Source organism: Rhineura floridana, chromosome 1, assembly GCF_030035675.1.
Source record: "Rhineura floridana isolate rRhiFlo1 chromosome 1, rRhiFlo1.hap2, whole genome shotgun sequence".
In the NCBI taxonomy this organism is placed as follows: domain Eukaryota; kingdom Metazoa; phylum Chordata; class Lepidosauria; order Squamata; family Rhineuridae; genus Rhineura; species Rhineura floridana.
This window is the reverse complement of record NC_084480.1, coordinates 89,692,307-89,711,247: the sequence shown is the minus strand read 5'-3', so window position 1 is coordinate 89,711,247 and position 18,941 is coordinate 89,692,307. Positions and strand designations below refer to the sequence as shown.

Sequence of the window (18,941 nt, the reverse complement as noted above, 5' to 3'; positions counted from 1 at the left end):
CAGTTTATGAAATAAAAGCAGAGCTTTGATGGGTCTGAAACTAGTGGTCCTAACCATTGTTCTACCTATGTCTACACCATACATTTAAAACACATTTAAATCACATGAATCCCCCCCAAAAAATTACCCCCTCACAGAGCTACCATTCCCAGCATTCTTAAACTACAGTTCCTACGATTCTTTGCCAGAAGTCATGTGCTTTAAACGTATGGTGTCTACACAACCTTTATGAATGAGGCTTCTTTCCTAGCTTCACTGATTTAAAGGAATCCTTGCTGAATTAAGTAATCCTTGCTGAATTACACTCACTGTGCCTCAGTTCCTCTCATGTGAAAGAAAGTCCCTGACATTGGAAAGATGAGTTTACCACCAGTTGCACCAAAACAAACAAACAGTGTCTCTTCTAGTAGCTTTTCACACAAGCATTTGCTTCTATTTTCCTACAAAAAGAGGACACAATCTGAACTATATCATCACAGTTTGCCTTCCACATCCTTGTTTTCTCGTACAATTATCCATCTCATTCAGAGCCAACTCAGGGATTGTCTGGGCCCCAGGCAAGGTGTTATGTTGGTAGCAACAGCTATATCTGAGAAGCCATTTTAATTTTCCACAGTTCCACAGAGGAATACTACATTGGGTGCTCTATGGCACTGTGGGAAATGTAAAATGGTGGGCAGCTTGCCAGACCATGCCACCAGATAAGCCTGTGGCCAGGGCAACAGTGGGGCAGGAGGGCCAAAACAGGCATCAGTGCCAGGCCTAATGAGCCACTTCAGTCCGCTGCCACCAGCCACAACCTCATTAAAAAGGTAAAGCCCTTCCACTTCCGGGAAGGGTTGCTTTGCCTGTGCTGCCTCTGAGTCGAGCTCTCGTCTCAGAAGAAGCTTTTTCAACTTTAAAATCAGTCAAAACGTTCTTTTTGACTGGTAAAGATTTTCTCCCGGACAGGGAGAAACGTAGAGATTAACCACAAAGCCTGTTTTTGTGGGGAGGACTGGATTTCATTTATTTATGAGAGAAGGTTCAAACTGCAATGCCGGATGGACTTTCATCAAGCTCTAGCTGATTACAGCAACACGTTTATCTTTTCTTCAAAGAAAAACGGACTCTAACAGGCAGACAAGCATCCTTCTTTCTATTTTCTTTTTTCACTTGTTTTAAATTGTTGCAGCAAAAATGAGATTTGTCAATGAATCAGCTGTGAAGAACTTCTGGGTGAGTTATGGCTTTTCTCTTTCACTAACGAAATTAAGGAGGAAAGAAATCGAAAAAGCTTATATTTGTTTTTATTGCAAAAAGCTGTCCTGGAGGTGCATTCTAAAGATACCAACGGAAGAGGGATTTCTATTTCGAGGAGGGGGGGAAAAAATTTTTTTTTTGTTTGAGTCTATTTCATTTTGACGAATCTGCTTGTTCACGACGCCACTAATTGTTTTGATGTTGGGAACTAAGTTTGTTTTGTATTCCTGAACACATAAAAGATAAGGCAAGCTGTACTGTCTACACTGTCTACATTGATGTCAGCAAGCCTGGAATATTAACCCAATTGTGGCTGAAATAATTTTTGTTTTTGTGGTTTTAAGAATGACAACCAGGAAAGTGATTGAGACCATGGAAGAAATTATGTTTCAGAAAATAATGGGTGAGATTGAGATAACGAAACAAACCCTGAGACAGGGTAGACAGGAGATGAAAATTGAATTTAACAAAATGACGCAGGAGCTTAAAGAAATAGGGGATTCTGTGAGAGAGGAGTTTGATGGGATTAGAGATGAGAAAAGAAAAATTAAAGGGAAACTACAAGCCCTGGAGATTGGAACAAATGTGAAATTGGAAAAAGATTTGGAGTTTATGGATGTTAGAAATAAAGTTTACTGTTTGGAATTCAATGTTGTCTCTGAAGAAATTAATAAAGATTTTGGTGGTAAAGTTATCAATGTCTTGGATAATTTTCTGGACTGGAATGATGTGATGGAGCTTGACATAGAAAAAATCTATGGAGTTGGCTACAGATATGTGACAGTGGAGAAACTCTTAAGAGATGAGCCAGTGCATTTTGTAAAAAAGAAGAACAGAGATATGACTTTGCAGCAATATTTCAGCAACATATTCAGAATTCTTGACTGGAATGATGTGATGGGGCTTGACATAGAAAAAATTTATGGAATTAACTACAAATATGTGACAATGGAAAAACTTTTAAGAGATGAGCCAGTGCATTTTGTAAAAAAGAAGAGCAGAGATGTGACTTTACAACAATATTTCAGCAACATACTCAGAATTGATGGCAAGGACATATTTGTGATGGGGGAAATTCTCATCAGACTCTTGTTATATGACTATGGCTATGACAGCAAGATCATCATGGGATACTGATAATGGATGAATGGATACTGAAACCACTGGATTTATCAGGACTATTGAAGATGGAAGATGGAATTAATATTGATAATGGAAGAATGGCTATTGAAATTATTGGGCCTAACAGATTTGAATCAGATGGATTAAGCGACATGTTTATTTGGAGAAAAATTGAAAGATAATGGAAGAATGGTTATGGAAATTATTGGACCTAACAGATTTGACGAGATGGATTAATCGATATGTTTATTTGGACTATGGCTATGACAACAAGATTATTATGGGATACTGATAATGGAAGAATGGCTACTGAAATTACTGGACTTAACAGGATTATTGAAGATGGAAGATGGAATTAATATAGATAATGGAATAATGCCTATTGAAATTATTGGGCCTAACAGATTTGAATCAGATGGATTAAGCGACATGTTTATTTGGAGAAAAATTGAAAGATATATCTCTCAAGGAATTGAAACCTCTCTTTGACTTTTTGTGGAAAGAATAAAGTAATGTTTATGAGATTTGATGATTAATTAAGATTACTGGAGGAAAGTGATTTTATAATATAATTTTAGAGACAGGATTGTTATATATTGTAGACCTATAACTGATCTGCGACAAATCGGAAGTCAACATTTTATTTTATTGTTTAATTGTTTTTGTTTTGTTTTGCTTTTTGTCTTTGAAAATTTGAATAAAAATTAATGATAAAAAAAAAAAGGTAAAGCCCTTTTGTATGATTAGCTGAGGCTGAAGACATAGGAATATAGGACGCTGCCTTAGTACGAGTCAGACTATTGGTCCATCTAGCTCAGATTATCAATGACAGAACACGCATTCAGTACAATCTTTAATGAGAAATGGCCATTGGAGAGGCATTGACTGGCAGCAGCTCTCCAGAAAGGTGTCTCTTCCAGCCCTACCTGGAGTTTGAAAAGAACTGAACCTGAGACTTTCTGCATGCAAGAAAGATACTCTACCACTGAGCTATGGCCCTTCCCCCCATAAGACCAACCTAGATGCAGCATGGGAGATCCATGAATAGGCTTTCTTGCATTTGAAGTGTTAGTAGTAGCCACAGGGGGGAGGCCAAGTTCAGATTGATTGATTGATTTACTTATATACTGCTTAATTTTTAAAAAAGATCTCTATGTGGACTACATAAAATAATATAAAAATAGCAATAAAATTAGCAGACTTCACAAATAGTAGACCTAATACAATTAACAACATACAGATAAAATAAACAGTTTTAAAGACAAATATATATAATAAAAGTATGTGTTTTGGTAGGCTTGGGGCTATGGAGCTGGAAAAGAAGGTTTAATCTTCCACTGCTCCTGTTTGCCTAATTAAAGCTCCCTGTCGCTGATAGGGCAAACAGCAGCTTCAGAGGAGCACAGGACATATATGTATCCTACGTTTTTTCAATGTGGCAAATAACAGCTGAAGGCAGGGAAATAGGTTATGTTAGGAAATGTAGCCACAGGAGAGGCTACAATCTCCCTCCCACATTCCCAACCTGAATCAGGCCTCCCTGTGGCTCTATGAACATTATTTGAAGTGTTAGTAAACATTGGTGATTCTGTTCCTAAATAAAATTCATTGGAAGGTGTATTGGTACATGGTTGCAATTGTACAAGTTCAGGATTTAATATTGGTTTTAATATTATTAAAGTAATGTTACTATAGTACTTAATATTGTATATTATATCAACGAAACAGCTCATGAGAAAGTGATTTAATGACTCAAAAACAACAGACTCTTGTGGCACCTTAAAAGACTAAAAAAACCCAAACTACTATGATGTAACCTGCACGGCACTTTGCAGATAAAGTTGCTAAGATTCGCTCCGACTTGGACGCTAAAATTGATACAGTCTCAAGAGATGTAACTTTGGCTCCTGCTTGTCCAATAACAATGGATTCTTTTCAATTTGTACAGCCCGAGGATGTGGACAAGATCCTTGGAGAGGCGAGAGCCACCACATGTTTGCTAGACCCTTGGCCTTCCTGGCTCATTAAGAGTGCCAGAGGGGGACTGGCCGACTGGGTGAGGGGAGTGGTAAATGCCTCTTTACAACAAGGCAGAATTCCAATGTGCCTAAAAGAGGCAGTTGTAAGACCTTTGTTGAAAAAGCGCTCCCTGGATCCCTCTATAATGGGTAATTATCGGCCAGTCTCCAACATTCCATTTCTGGGTAAGGTAATAGAGTGTGTGGTGGCTGCCCAGCTCCAGAGATTCTTGGATGAAACAGATTATCTTGACCCATTTCAGTCTGGTTTCAGGCCCGGCTCCAGGACAGAGACGGCTTTGGTCGCCTTGGTGGATGACCTACGCAGAGAGCTGGACAGGGGGAGTGTGTCCCTGTTGGTTGAAATTAAATCCAGACAAGACAGAGGTGCTCCTGGTTAGTCGAAAGGCAAATCAGGGAATAGGAAATAGGGAATAGGGATTCAGCCTGTGCTGGATGGGGTTACACTCCCCCTGGAGACACAGGTTCGCAGTTTGGGTGTGCTCCTGGACTCAGCTTTGAACATGGAGGCCCAGGTCTCTGCACTGGCCAGAAGTGCTTTTGCCCAGCTAAGACTGGTGCGCCAGCTGCGCCCATTCCTGGAGATGCCTGATTTGACTACAGTGATGCATGCCTTAGTTACATCCCGTTTAGATTACTGTAACACGCTCTACGTGGGGCTGCCTTTGAAGACTGTTCGGAAACTTAAACTGGTACAAAGAGCTGCAGCCAGAGTGCTAACTGGGGCTGGCTACAGGGACCATACAACCCCCTTGTTACGACAGCTCCACTGGCTGCCAGTTTGTTTCTGGTCACAATTCAAAGTGCTGGTTTTGACCTATAAAGCTCTATACAGCCTAGGTCCAGGCTATCTGTCAGACCATATCTCCCCATATGAGCCTGCCCGGGTGTTGAGATCCTCAGGAGAGGCCCTTCTCTCAGTCCCAACACCTTCGCAAGCGCGATTGGTGGGGATGCAAGATAGGGCCTTCTCGGTGGCTGCCCCCAAGTTCTGGAACTCTCTTCCTAGGGAAGCACGAATGGCCCCTTCCTTGCTATCCTTCCGTCGGCAGGCAAAGACTTTTTTATTCTGACAGGCATTTGGACTAGAAGATGTTTAAGATAGGGCCTCATAAGGTCTGTTGTACTGTTCTATGGTCCTATTCTTAATGTTTTAAATTGTCTTAGTATCTTAAGTGTATGTTTCATGGTTTTAATGTCACAAATAGTTTAATTCTATTTTAATTGTATATTTTTGTATGTTTTTTTACCTATGTGTAGTTTTTATTTGTAAGCCACCCTGAGTTCCAGTTTTGGAAAAAGGGCGGGGTAAAAATAAAGATTCATTCATTCATTCATTTGTGGACTGGAGTCCCCTTCATCAGAAGAAGTGGCTTATGAAAGCTTATGCCATAATACATGTGTCAGCTTTTAAGGTGCCAAATTTGGGGTTTTGTTTGGTTGTCTGCTGCAACACAATGACACAGCTACCCCTCTGAAAATTGCTCCAATGAATCAATACCTTTCCAATGGCCATTTCTCATTAAAGACTGTCCTGAATGTGTGTTCTGTCCAAGATAAAAGAAAAATAAGAAAAGACTGAGATAGAAAAGGAATGGAAAACCTAAAAACATGGAGCAGAATTTGGCAGGAATATTCCTTCATAAATCCCCATTAAACTGAAAACTGAATAAGAATTGTGCATTGTTATTCCCAATTACTTTATAGTTTAACAACAAACAATGTTTTGCTGTGGCTGTCAACTCACAAAAACAGCAACTGCTAAAATCAAACAATGTGGTATTGTAATGTTTTCAAATTAGATTAAATTTCTACCAAAGTTACTTGCCAACTATTTTTCACTATTCTCCCGTAAGGTCATCTAATTATATCAATTTGTCAGCTTGGTCCCAACGCTATGAACTGAGTTCTGTCATTGAAACATCTAGAATCAGGCACAATGGTCTCATCACAACAATCCAATACCACAATTCCTAGTGTATCATTAGCAGATGGATTGCCATCTTGTTCCTGTCCTGAAGCGGTTGCACTCCTTGGAGCTCCATGGTGTACCAGCATCATGCAAATCTCCTGTGAGCGACAAGTGTCCAATGAAGGAGTAAGGCATTGGCAGAGTCAGATCTGCATTTCTTGCATGGCATCAGAGGCCATTTAGGTGCAGCACACATTGGTGCAACTGGAACTTTGTGAATATGTACAAGCAGCAAGAATACACGTATTCTTACTAGGCAAAGTAAGACCTGAATCCCATTGGCTAGACATAGGATGTTGCTTTAGCGGCCGTACTATGAACAATTCTGCACCACCGCATGTAATACAGCCTTATGTGATTGTCACTGACAGTTTTTGTTAATCTGTTAGCCTTTCTTAGACATTGGTTGAATTGCTCTGATGTCATAGAACAGACATTGGTTGAATTGCTCTGATGTCATAGAACATCAAAGGCCCAGGGTGAAATGTGGCCCTCTGTTGAGCCCTCAGGACTCTCCCAGACCATGCCCTCTGTCAAAACATGCCCTCAACCAGACCAGTTCAACACCCTCCTCAAGTGTTTTTGCCTCATTGGAGTGTGCCCTTGAACTATAATAATGTCTCTTGCTTACCTGAATAGAGGTGTGAAGGGGAGGGGGATACATCTGACTTTTGTGTGATGGAACATAGCCTATTCTACAAAGCTAAGAATCAAATCTGTTACTCCATTCACTTTTGCCTCTGGCCCCACACATTTTGTTTCTGACCCTGCCCACTGCTGGCATGTGGCCCCTGGAACATTGCCCTGAGAGAATGTGGCCCTTGGGCTGAAAAAGATTTCCCATCCCTGACACGGCATGTTTCCATGTTATTATATTTTTTCCATACATTTATATCCCACCTTTCTTTCATCACGGAACCCAAAGCAGCACATATGTGGTTCCCAGGTGGAGGAGGTCATCTATTCAGGCACTGAACAGACCTAGACTTAACTTTGATGCTTAGCTTCACCAAGGTCTCAGTGTGCCTTCAGACAGTACCAGCCAGCCAAAGTACACAATACTAGGCTTGATGGACCTATGGTCTGTCTCAATATAAGGCAATTTCATTTGCTTATGTAAAACTTATGCTTATGCTCAGTATAAGACAGCTTCGTATGCTTACGGTCGTCCCACAAATTGGTGAGGCTCATTTGGCATTGACACAAAAATGAGCCTTTAGTGTCATCAGCCCAGCCCTGTGCAATGCTCTTCCAATAGAGATTCAGCAGGCATATTCTATATTAACCTTTAAACAATTTTTGAAAACTTTTCTATGCCGCCAGGCCTTTGTAGATAATTAAGAAAAATGTTTTCTGTCATTGTTAACTGATATCCTGTAATTTTAAATTTTTACGTGGCTTTTGTTGAGTGTATGTGTACACACACACACACTAATAATATTATGGTTCACATGAGTAAAGGAGCTGTTGCCCCAGAATAACTGATCCTGTACAAAAACACTTTGCTATTTCCCCATTGTTGCATATCAAGGACATCTGTGGACAATGCTAGTAGTAAACTGGATTGAGAGGACAAACGGGACTGTTTAATGGATTAGTTCAGTTCCAGAATTTTTTTTTTTTTTAATCAATCCCCACAGTGCACAGACTGTGCTTGCCTTCCAACCCAGCTCATTAGAGCTTTGTTTGGACATTTTGCAAACCTTGCGGTCAACCTTTTGCCCATTTTATTATTTTAAATAAATATATCTTTTAACTACTTGGGTCACTGCTCAGATCACTGCTTCAATAAGCATGGTCTGGTGAATTAAGTGTATGACCCAGAGGAAGCCACTATCCAGCCATGGACAGTGAACCCCTATCCAGCCATGTATTCACTGGGCAACCGTGGATAGCAAAGGATACAACCTTGGAGTACTGAAGCAAGAACCAACCCAAGAAAAAGACTGCAAAACAATCTTAGTAAGAATTAATGCAGTAACAACCAAAGCCTGGTAAAGAAATGGATTCCAGAATTGATTTGATTACCACAACAGAAATAGGCAATGTTTTTACAGTAACACTGCAGCAGAAAAGGAGGGTTTTTAAAAAATAAATAAATCTTTAAATCTGTGCTTAAATATTTTACTTCACTTGTCCCAAGAGAATACTAAAACCAAGTTTCCATACAGAAACACTGGGAAGTATTGCTTTACATGCTGTGCATAGATTCCTCAGATACCAGGATATATTTTTTAATTCCACTGTGTGGCTGTGAGTCAGTGCATTTTATTTTAGGCTGTTCTTTAAATAGCTCAGAATTGTTTGCAGTTAATTTCCTGATCAATGTCTGGGGCTCTAACATAGCTTTACGCTTCAAACAGCCCCTAAAATTTTGCTATAAATAAGTTATAACAAAACAATAATAGCAACCATTCAACAAATGTTGATGATATAAAAAATATATGAATACACAAAGAAACAGACGGATGATGAAAGCACATGTATCATTCATTCGTGCATCAATACCAAATTATTTGATATTGTGATTTGGAACTTGTGATTACAAGTTAACTTAAGGAAGTTCACAGAAGGAAAGTTTCAGTGGGCAGCCTTGGATAAGTTGACCTCCACTAGAAGATTGTTGTAAGAGCTAATCCAAGAGAGAGCCTGCAATACGATCTGTGTGGTAGAAAGAGTCACATAAATGAGTTGCAGTAACAACCATTTCCATCCTTCGGTCACCTGTTTGCCCTGAAAAGCCTTTCCAGAGAATAAGAGACCTTCCTGAGCATTGTAGAATGTGGCAAGGGGGCTGCTGGAGATGAGAATTGCCTCAAATTGGATGGAGGACCATCCAATTGAGGATTAGGTAACTTCTTTAGAAAAACTGCAACAATGGTAATAGCAATTTATATAGTATCATGCAAGTATATCAGGTGCTTTACAAAGTATTTTTTAAGACAGTTCCCTCAAGGATCTCACAATCTAATTGCAAAACGGAGACATTGGGGTGGAGGGCAAGAACATTAGAAGCCACTCTCTTTAATTATTCTGCATGATCACAAATATGTTGCTATTTGTTTTTGCACCAGCTGCCTCCAGTGATGCGGGGCAGAAATTTTTCCACAGGTGAAAAAAATCCAGTGCTAATTTTTTCCACATAATGTTTTCCATTTCATAAGGGCATTAATAGAAAGAATGACTGCAAACCAATTGCAAATACAATAACAGGCAAGTTCGACCATTTCAAAGTTTTTAGCTTTGTTTACTAAATGCAAGTAAAATAAATATGCTAAAACAGATTGCTCTCTAGGGCATCAGAAACTTTTCTGAAGCAAACTGATATTTTTCCCTGTGCAAATCGGCCTTCTCTAGGGATCATTGCCCTAGGGAATGATCAATTTTAGCATATTTGTTTTACTTGTATTTAGTATCATCATTATCCTTTATTGCATAGTCAATAGACTGTAGCAGGCTTGTATTTAGTAAACAACGCTAAAAACTTTGAAACTGCCAAGCTTCCCAGAAAATCCACATCACTGGCTGCTGCTGCTACTACTACTACTTTGTTGTTGTTGTTGCTATTGCTATTACAGAACCAAGATAATGCATGTCTTTTTTAAAAAAACCATTTGGCTTTCCACTCATATGTGCATGATTCTTTATAAATATCAAAAGAGCTGGTGTAGTCTAACGGCTAAGAGAGCGTCCTGTGAATCAGGAAGTCCCTGACTCAAATCTTGCCTCTTCTATGAAAATCCTAGGTGATTTTAGGCAAGTCATGCTCTCTGAGCCTCATTTCCCCTATTTGCAATATTGTATTTCTTTTCTCTTTTTTTTGGTATTTATATACTTACAATTTTTATATGCCACCAACCAGCAAAATATTTTCTAGTGGTAGAACAGTGGAGGGGGGCAACTTGTGGCCTTAATTAGGCCCACCAGACTTCCTCATTTGTCTCACCTGGCCATTTTAGACAAGCTGTCCTACACTTGACAAATACAGAACAAGATAAAAACCATACAAAACCATAAAATCTAAATACAGACTAAAAACTGCAGCAAAAGGTCAAACAAATGCAGAGCTTGGAAAAGTTACTTTTTTGAACTACAACTCCCATCAGCCACAGCCAGCATGGCCACTAGATTGGCCAAATTTGTAACAAATTCACAGCAGCATGAAAGGTTTCAGATCCTAAACTATAAGGATGTCAGCAGCTCTCTATATATCATGCTGTTGGGCAGATGAACCAACTACTAACAGTACCTTCGGAAGAGAGACTATGATTGTTAAACCATTCTGACCATTGCAGCTCTGTGAGGAGGAGTCTCCAAACAACTCTCAGCATTCTCCACAAATGACACTTCCCAGGATGCTTTGGGGAAGACATGACTGTTTAAAGTGGAATAATAGTGGAATAAATGTATGGTGTGAGTGTGGCCCAGGTCCTGAGTGGCATTTAGGTAAGTCAAGGTTCCCAGCCCCTCTGGTCTGGACTGAAAGTACAAGACCACCGCTTCCAACTTTTGCACTGGCCTTGGACTTTTATCCTCAACCAATTGTGAGAAGGTGGAGGTCTAAAATGCCGTCCTGGGCTCCTGCTGGGAGGAAGGGCAGGATATAAATCAAACAATAAATAAATAAATAAATATTTAAAAAATTAAAGTTTGTTTTTTATGGTTACTGATGGGGTGAATGAATCTGTCAGTTTTGGTTTCTCTCATTTTCTCATTTTTACAAACTTAAGTTCCATTTTCAACATTTCCACACTAGTTTGCAATTTTAAAAAAAGTCTCCACGAAAATCATCAGCATTTTAATGTGAATTTCTTCTAAACTATGCCTTACTTGCAACTTGAAATGCATGCATTAAAATACTGGATAATTATATGGCTTCTGTTTTGTACACTAATCCTATAATGTGTAACATTACTCATATAAGGCATTTCTAGTTATGTTAAGTACGCTTAATATATGTGTATAGCATCTCATTAACATATTCATGTCACTTTTCAACAGATACCTGTCATTATCAGAGATAATGGTAATGAGGGACACTCAGCTTCAGTTCAGTCCTGGATGCTAACATTCAACAATTATCATTGCAAATGAGGTATTGTAATTTTTCCATTTCTTCTATATCATTTTTAATGCATTTTAATATTTATCTCCCTTATTTGCATTTGCCTTAAACATGATGTCCTTGTGTCTCAGAAATGTTGGAATGTCTCAACAACGTATCAGGCTTTTTTAAAGCCTTTGTTCTTAACAGTTTTACATTCCAGCTTTAGGCTGCAAGCCTATGTAAAGTTACTTGTTTGTCTGTTGACTGATTTGTTTTTATCCCACTTTTCTTTCATTAAAATACAAGCAGCCTACAGAGCCTACAGACACACTAGTACCATTGAAATCAACAGGACGTATGCACAGTTAACTGTACAGGTTTGCAGACAAAATGTTCTAAAATATCTCTAGCTTGCCGTGTATGTACCAAAAGAAAGAACAAAAACAGAAAGTTAATAATTTTTTAAAAAATAAAATCAACATTTGGTCTTTGCTGCTTGGTAAGTTGATAAGATGCCAAATTAAATTTATCCATTCTCTCTTTGAAAGAAAGATTTGTCTCATATATAAGCAATTGCAGAGGTCTTTAACTCAGACCTAGGCAATATCATACGTAACAACTGGTGGTCCAGGAGGGATAAGCAACTCCCGACCATTTTAATCAAAGGCACATCCAACTTGTACAGGGTTGGGAAGCCTCAGGTCTGGGGGCCAAATGTGGCCCTCAAGGCCTCTTTATTTGGCCCTTAGAACTCTCCCTAGGCCACATGTCTTACTGGCCCTGCTTCGCAGCCCAAGTGTTTTTGCCTGGCTGGAATGTGTCCTTGTACTCTGATAATGCCTTTTGCTTGTCTGGATGGAGGATAGAGACGGGTGTGTAGAAAACAAGCCTCCTGTACAAAGGTAAAATTTACATTTGTTGTTCCACCCATTTTTGCCTCTAGCTCCACCCACCACTGGCATGTGGCCCTCAGAAGATTTCCAGAAGAGAATCCGTCCCTCAGGTTGAAAAAGCTTCTCCGCTCCTGAACTAGTACAATGCAGTCTGGATGAGCATTGTGATGTATGTCCAAATGGGCATTTTCATTCACATTGGCTATGGGGCTAGAAGGTTGCTTCTACAAGTAGATTTTCCTTGCTGAATCAAGGCATTTTCCCCATAAATCATATGAACTAGTATCTTGCGTCGCACAATGAGTTTTGTATGTCTGATCAAAAAATACTGCAAAATAGCTTTTTGGTTCCTCTTACTGTTGCATTGTTGGGAACTACTGTACAAAACTACACATATATCAAAAATTGACTATTTTGCTTCCTGTTATTAGCATCAAGCATGACATTGTTAATAGACACTGGAAACAAATCAATAGATACTCGAAATGAATGAAGATTTTCCTGATAAACTAGAAAGCCAACGGTGTAAAATGTCTGTAAAATAACTCTTCTCATTTCACAGAATCAAAGACTTGAAGAACTAGAAAGGTCATCAACTTCAGCTTTCCCTATTTGTTCTATGCCTGGAACATCTCCACATCACACTTTTCCTCCACCAATTAATGTTCCTCTGTAGAATATAAAGGTAGACAAGCAAGAAATTGATTGAGATTGTTGTGGGCTGATCCAAGCCCTAATTCCCTTTGGAAGTTTTTTTCTTTAACCCTCAAACTCCCCAAAACACACAAACAGTACTCAACAGTGATTACGAGAGATCACCATTTCTAAGAATTTCTATTGCCGTGGTGAAATTTATTTAGTAGACCAACTGATAGTTAGTAGTTCAATGGAACTGCAGCCCATGATTCCCAACAGTTAATATCAAGGAAACAATGCTTTTAACCAAAAACATATTATTTCACTACCTTGTTATCATGCTTGTATGACTACATCTATCCATGAAAATGGGGGGGGGGAGAGAACAATATATGAATTTTTAACCTTTCCTCCCATTATAGTTTTGCAAGGGCCATACAGGTCTCATACATTACCATCCAGTATCAAATATGAAAATGTACATCTAAATGTCAAAATGTTTTGAAAGCAGGAAAATATGACTAAAACAACTGTTTTGTTTTTTTTAAAAAACTCATTTTAAATGTACTGTGATTAAGTCTACATATAAAGCATAATGGAGGTGGGGAGGTCATCAAAGCATATTTGACTACAACAGGGCCTCATGCTGAATTCTTGCATTTTCTATTGCTGATAAGAGTTTACCATCTATTGGGCAACATTTATGTCTTTCTCACAGGGGCCACTAAAACTACTTTATTGTTTTATCACATGCAAAATTACAGCAGCTTTGATTATTAATAATGTATTGGCATGATGAATACTCAGTGAAGCTTGGCTGTTTAAGCATAATACAGGACCTTTAATATTCAATATTGCTGTGACATATCTAACCCTTTCAGCATACACTATGTGCTACATTGGCATTGGACACCAGCTCTAAAACATAAAAGTGTTTTTAATGTAAGAACTTCTCTTCTCACATGTGTGAATTTTGCACTTACTGATAAAAAGTCAGAAATAATTAAGAAAATTTATGACCTAAGAATAATGGCTTTTGTTCTTCTTATTATTTATTGCATTTATTAGTCAAGTGATCCAAAACAACTTGTCAAGTGTTTATAATTAGCAAGTGAACACTACAAGGATCTACTTGGTGTCACACCTCTTAGGCAGTATTTTAAGTCTTTAATAGGTCATCCTGGCATGACTTACATTTGATCTACATGTTATATATCACTGGAATTTATGGTGTTATATTTTCACATTTCTTGTTTTCTTTTCTGTTCTTAAAGGATCATGTAATAATAACTAATGGTCTTGTATTCACAATGTTATCTATCTGCCCACAATGGTGTCCATTACTCTTTTCAGGTTCAGCTGCAAACCTAACTGCTAATTGTTAATATGCACAGTTAACAACATCACAGATAGAGGAGGAAAAAGCTGTCCTATCAAGGGTTTTATTTATACACTACTAGCAATAGTACCTTGCCCATCATAAAACAAATATTGGTCAAATTTCTTGAGTGAAATTTCTTTAATTTTGTGGGCAACCAGAATATTAAGATATGGCAGGGAACAGCTAGTCTAAGGTCCAATATCAAATTACATGCCTCGTTCATTGTCAAATAGCACATAATATGTTCTCAAAGGCAGTGATGAGGACCTTACTTCACTTTACATGCCATGATTGGTTTAATGGGGAGGGGGGAAACATAGCCTATTTTAAATATGATTTTTAAGTAAACCACTTGTAATTACCTTCATTCAACAATCCTCAGGTCTCCCATGTCTGCCAAAAGCACACTTTCAATATAGGTATTTACTATGAAATAATAACCAGTGGGGCTAAGATTCAAGGTTTGTTTGCACACTATGGCGCTACTTGGAATACTGCGACTTTCCCCTTTAAAATCATCAAGCCTATTTTGGATCAATGAAATAATTTTTAAAATTTCTCTTAATCCTTTTGTGATTCAGTAAATGAAAGCTGCTAAAAACCAATACAACCCTAACAATTTTTTGTTGACAGTGTAATTTTTCAATCAGGTAACCGAGTACACATTCAAATCACTCATTGCTACAAAAGAAACCACCAATCTTATTTTTATGTCTTATATTCCACCTGGCCAGCATAGACTTTTAAGAACACTGAAATATGTCTCATCCATATGGGCCGAGAAATACCTAGGGATTTTTGCTCTGCACCTAAACTATCAACATGCTGAAAAGAAATACTGTTAAAGTGGCTGAAAGGCTGTTATGTAAAACAAGGCTGCATTTTGTCTGCACCGCTTAGAAAAAGAATATTCAGGTTTGCAAAATATGACAAATACTGCAAGCTGTGGCTTTTGACCACCAGAAAACACACAGATACGTTTGCATACAAAAAAAGAGACAAACACATTTGACACTTCAAATATGTCAAAGGATAAACACAGGTTCATCACACATAAAGGTGTTACTCTTACCTCATCTATGATAAGTTGCACCAGAAACACTAGAAACCATTGTGTACAATATATTTGCACTATACTGGAGGAGAGGGGAACTGAAGTCTTTTGTTTTAGAAATATTCCTTTTCCACTGTTTTAAATCATGTTAACTGCCAACAAATCAGCATGCATGCTTCTTAATTAACACAAATTAACATGGATTTCTGACAACGTCTTTCTGCATCTAACAATCTTCACAAGGTTTCCAGAAATGAAATCTGGAAAAATAAATCCTTCCAGCCTACCTATCCAGCAGCCGAAATAAGATTTTTTTTTCATTGATTAAAAAAAAGAGAATGAAAAAGAAAGCCGACCAACCTTCACAATGTATGTCACTCCAGGTCCCAGGATCTTCTCATTTGAATGCAGCCACCCTTGGGAGACTTTGTTGGCAACATTGCTACCTTGATTCCAGTCTTCACCTCCCAGGTGCATTTCCTCTGACCATGTTTTTTTCCCTGTATTCATCTTGCTCTTGTCCTGCTGAGAAGATGAAGTGGCAGAGACAAGATTACATGTGTTGTCTGAAGCCTCCGCTGCCGAGCTACCCTGCAACTTGGAGACAGCAAGCTCCTTCACTGCAGAGGAGAGGTTCTTGATGCCCAAAAGGCTGCCTGTGTGGGAGAGTTTCAAGTGGGACACTTTGTGCATAAGAGTGCAAAGGGTGGTGGGTCCATCTTGGTCCTTCTGGAGAACCTCAGGCGAGACCAAGTACGGTGATGGTGTTGTAGCAATTGATGAGACTTTGCTGTTCATGGACAAATTATGGATAAGATCATCAACCGATGTCATGGAATCATTCCTGAAGCGGTTATACTTGGTACGTTGAAGCATGCCCTTCTATCTCGAGCCTCGCATATGTTCTGGCAAACCAGGGAACTTCTGTGCTAACATAGCAGGTGGTTCAGAATATCAACGATGGAGAGTAAAAAATTGGCTGGGAGGGAAGAGGATTTTTTTTTTAAGAAAAAATTTCAAAGGAATTTTGCTTAAGGTTCCATGGTCAAGGTGGGTGAAGTGATAGTTTTTTGTACAAGAGACAGATCCCAGTCCTGCTCAGAGCTGCCAAGCCTCTCACAGCAAAAGCATGACTCACACAAATGAGAAGGACCCTTTTCAACAAAAGGCTCAGTGAACGCTGCAAGTCACTTCCTGTAGGGGGAAAAATCCACCCACTTACAGCACACTACCACCAATCAATTCTCAAATTTCCTTTTCTTATCTTAAACAGATTTTTCCCCTCAGCTTTCCTTCCTATCCCCTTTTTGCAACCATAGGTGAGTGCCTGCAATAGCTATAAGTAACTGCATTATGTTTTCCCCCACCCAAACTACTATTTCATTAAAAGCCTTCTGTCCTATGCCTATGACTTTATAAATGCTTTTATAAAATGCCCTGTTTAGGCAGGAATACTGTAATAATTTCACAAATAGGATTTGTGCATACAAATACCTGAAAAGACTTTCATACAACCATGATACATAAAAGCATTATAAATTCAATGTGGGGAGAGAAAACTATATAGTAAAGAACCTAGTCTTTTCCTTTCAGAAAAGCCAAACATCCATCAAAACAGTGCTTTTCCTTGCAAATATTTGTTTTATCATAATAACCACATTGCAGTTTTTCTTTAAAAATCATGATACCCTTATGGTTCTCCTTTTTCCACTGCCAAGAGTTTTTTTTTTTTTAAATGCAGCATTACATTAGGAACTTATGGGTGGGGGAAAACATTATATATCAATGGCAAGAGGTTTCTGAAACAAGGTTGCTTTCCTTCCCATTACCCAATACAAAAGAGATCTTAACTTCAGCTCTCAATACCAAATTTAAATCCTGAAATCTAAGAAAATACTTAAGGCAATGTGCTGATGCCTCACTTTCACAAATAAAAATAAATTCCATAGTAAATACTTTGAAGCACAATCAGAAAATACACCTTAAATTCCTGATCTAAAAAAATTCCAACTCTCACACTAAATCCACTCATTTGTTGTAAGCATGCAAAATTTAACATTAATCAGGAAACCCAGTCTTAATAATACACTCAAGGTTGAGGTCTGTTTTAGCACTTTATGAATCTCAGTAACTATACTGTGAGAAAACAGATTCAGAATAATGGCACTGCAACTTTTTGAAAAGCAAAGAAATAAAACTGTTAGCATGCAAGTAAATCAATTACCCAGAGGGTATCCCATACTTCTCCCCCATACTAAAAGATGAAGTATGGAATATGCAACCACACAATAGCATACTTCAGCGCAAGTATTTAATAAGAACTGATGATACATAAATGAAGGCAGCACCTCTGATCCCAGTAGTGATGAATGGAAATATCCTATTCATTGTAAAAGCGGATTTCTAGTGATCTGCAGAATAGCTTTTCATCACACTGCAAACCTGCTACAGCATCCACACTGCATTCATTTTTTTCTTTCCTCCTGCTACCCTAGCAACAACAAATATACATAGTATAGATCATTTCTGTTCTTGTATTCAGAAATAAGCCGAAATCTCTGTCATTCAGAAATGATTCCCTTCATTAGGAGTAGATAAAAAAAACCTTGAAAATGTGAATGGAATTCTGTATATGTGAATGAAAGAGCTGGCTAGCCTACCAGCATTTCTGTGAATGAAGCAGGGCCTTGCAGCCTCTGCCAGGCAATCCCTTGGATGCTAACTATCTCAGCCAATAAGAAGCAGCCTCGATGACTCATTCAACAAAGGCTTGCTAAATAGTGGAAGATTCCATTTCACACACAGGGAGAATTTTTCTATATATTCAACAACTACCAAAGATAAATGCATAATCAGCAAATCAAGAATGCACATTTTTTATCCGGAAAGTATTTCAAGTTGTTTTTTTTAATGTGTTTGAACTGTTTGGGTGATTATGTATTTCACACCCCAAATATTCATTTAGTTGGTATATGCATACTGACAATGAGAATATGATCATAAATACCTTAATTCCTGTGAATTCACGTTGCTAGATAACATTGGACAAAACCCAGGCATGGATCATTTCCCTTGGAAAGGCAAGTTACACTGTTTAAAACTTTCGAGTTCTTTTTTTAACCCTTTCCCTGATATCTCCTCAAATACCTCTAGTATCATCCGGCAGACACTGCCATCCTGAGAGTCTTATGATGTGTCTGAGCTGACCTTTCAGATATTTAGTAGATAAGAAAAAAAAATTCTCCCTCTCTCATAATACTAGAACCCAGGCCATCCAATGAAACTGATCGAAGAACTTCACACACTGCATAGTTAGTTATGGAAATCACTGCCACAATGTGTTGAAGGCCACTTATTTAGATGGTTTTAAAGGGGAATTAGATAAATTCATGGAGGATATGGCTACTACTAATGATGTCTATATTCCAATATACCACTGAATACCAGTCGCTGGGGTCCAACAATGGAATAGGGCCATTGATTGCCCTTGTGTCCTGGTTATGATCTTCTCCAGAGGCATCTGATAGGCTTCTGTGGGGAAAAGAATGATGGACT

The 18,941-nt window shown here is 38.5% G+C and overlaps 1 protein-coding gene across 5 annotated transcripts in view; it reads right to left on the bottom strand.

The window, feature by feature from the left end:
- The window catches only part of SHC3 (SHC adaptor protein 3), an 85,245-nt gene extending 66,776 nt beyond the window's left edge, over nucleotides 1-18,469 (bottom strand). The window contains exons 1-2 of one of the 5 annotated variants that reach the window (XM_061626092.1): nucleotides 18,394-18,469; nucleotides 15,747-16,365 (exon numbers count right to left, since the gene is read on the bottom strand). In XM_061626092.1, coding sequence (XP_061482076.1) covers nucleotides 15,747-16,262 — 516 coding nt within the window. In that variant the 5' untranslated portion in view covers nucleotides 16,263-16,365; nucleotides 18,394-18,469. The other 4 variants (XM_061626085.1, XM_061626073.1, XM_061626078.1 and 1 more) reach the window with 4 other exon arrangements.
- Between the last annotated feature and the right edge of the window lie 472 nt (nucleotides 18,470-18,941).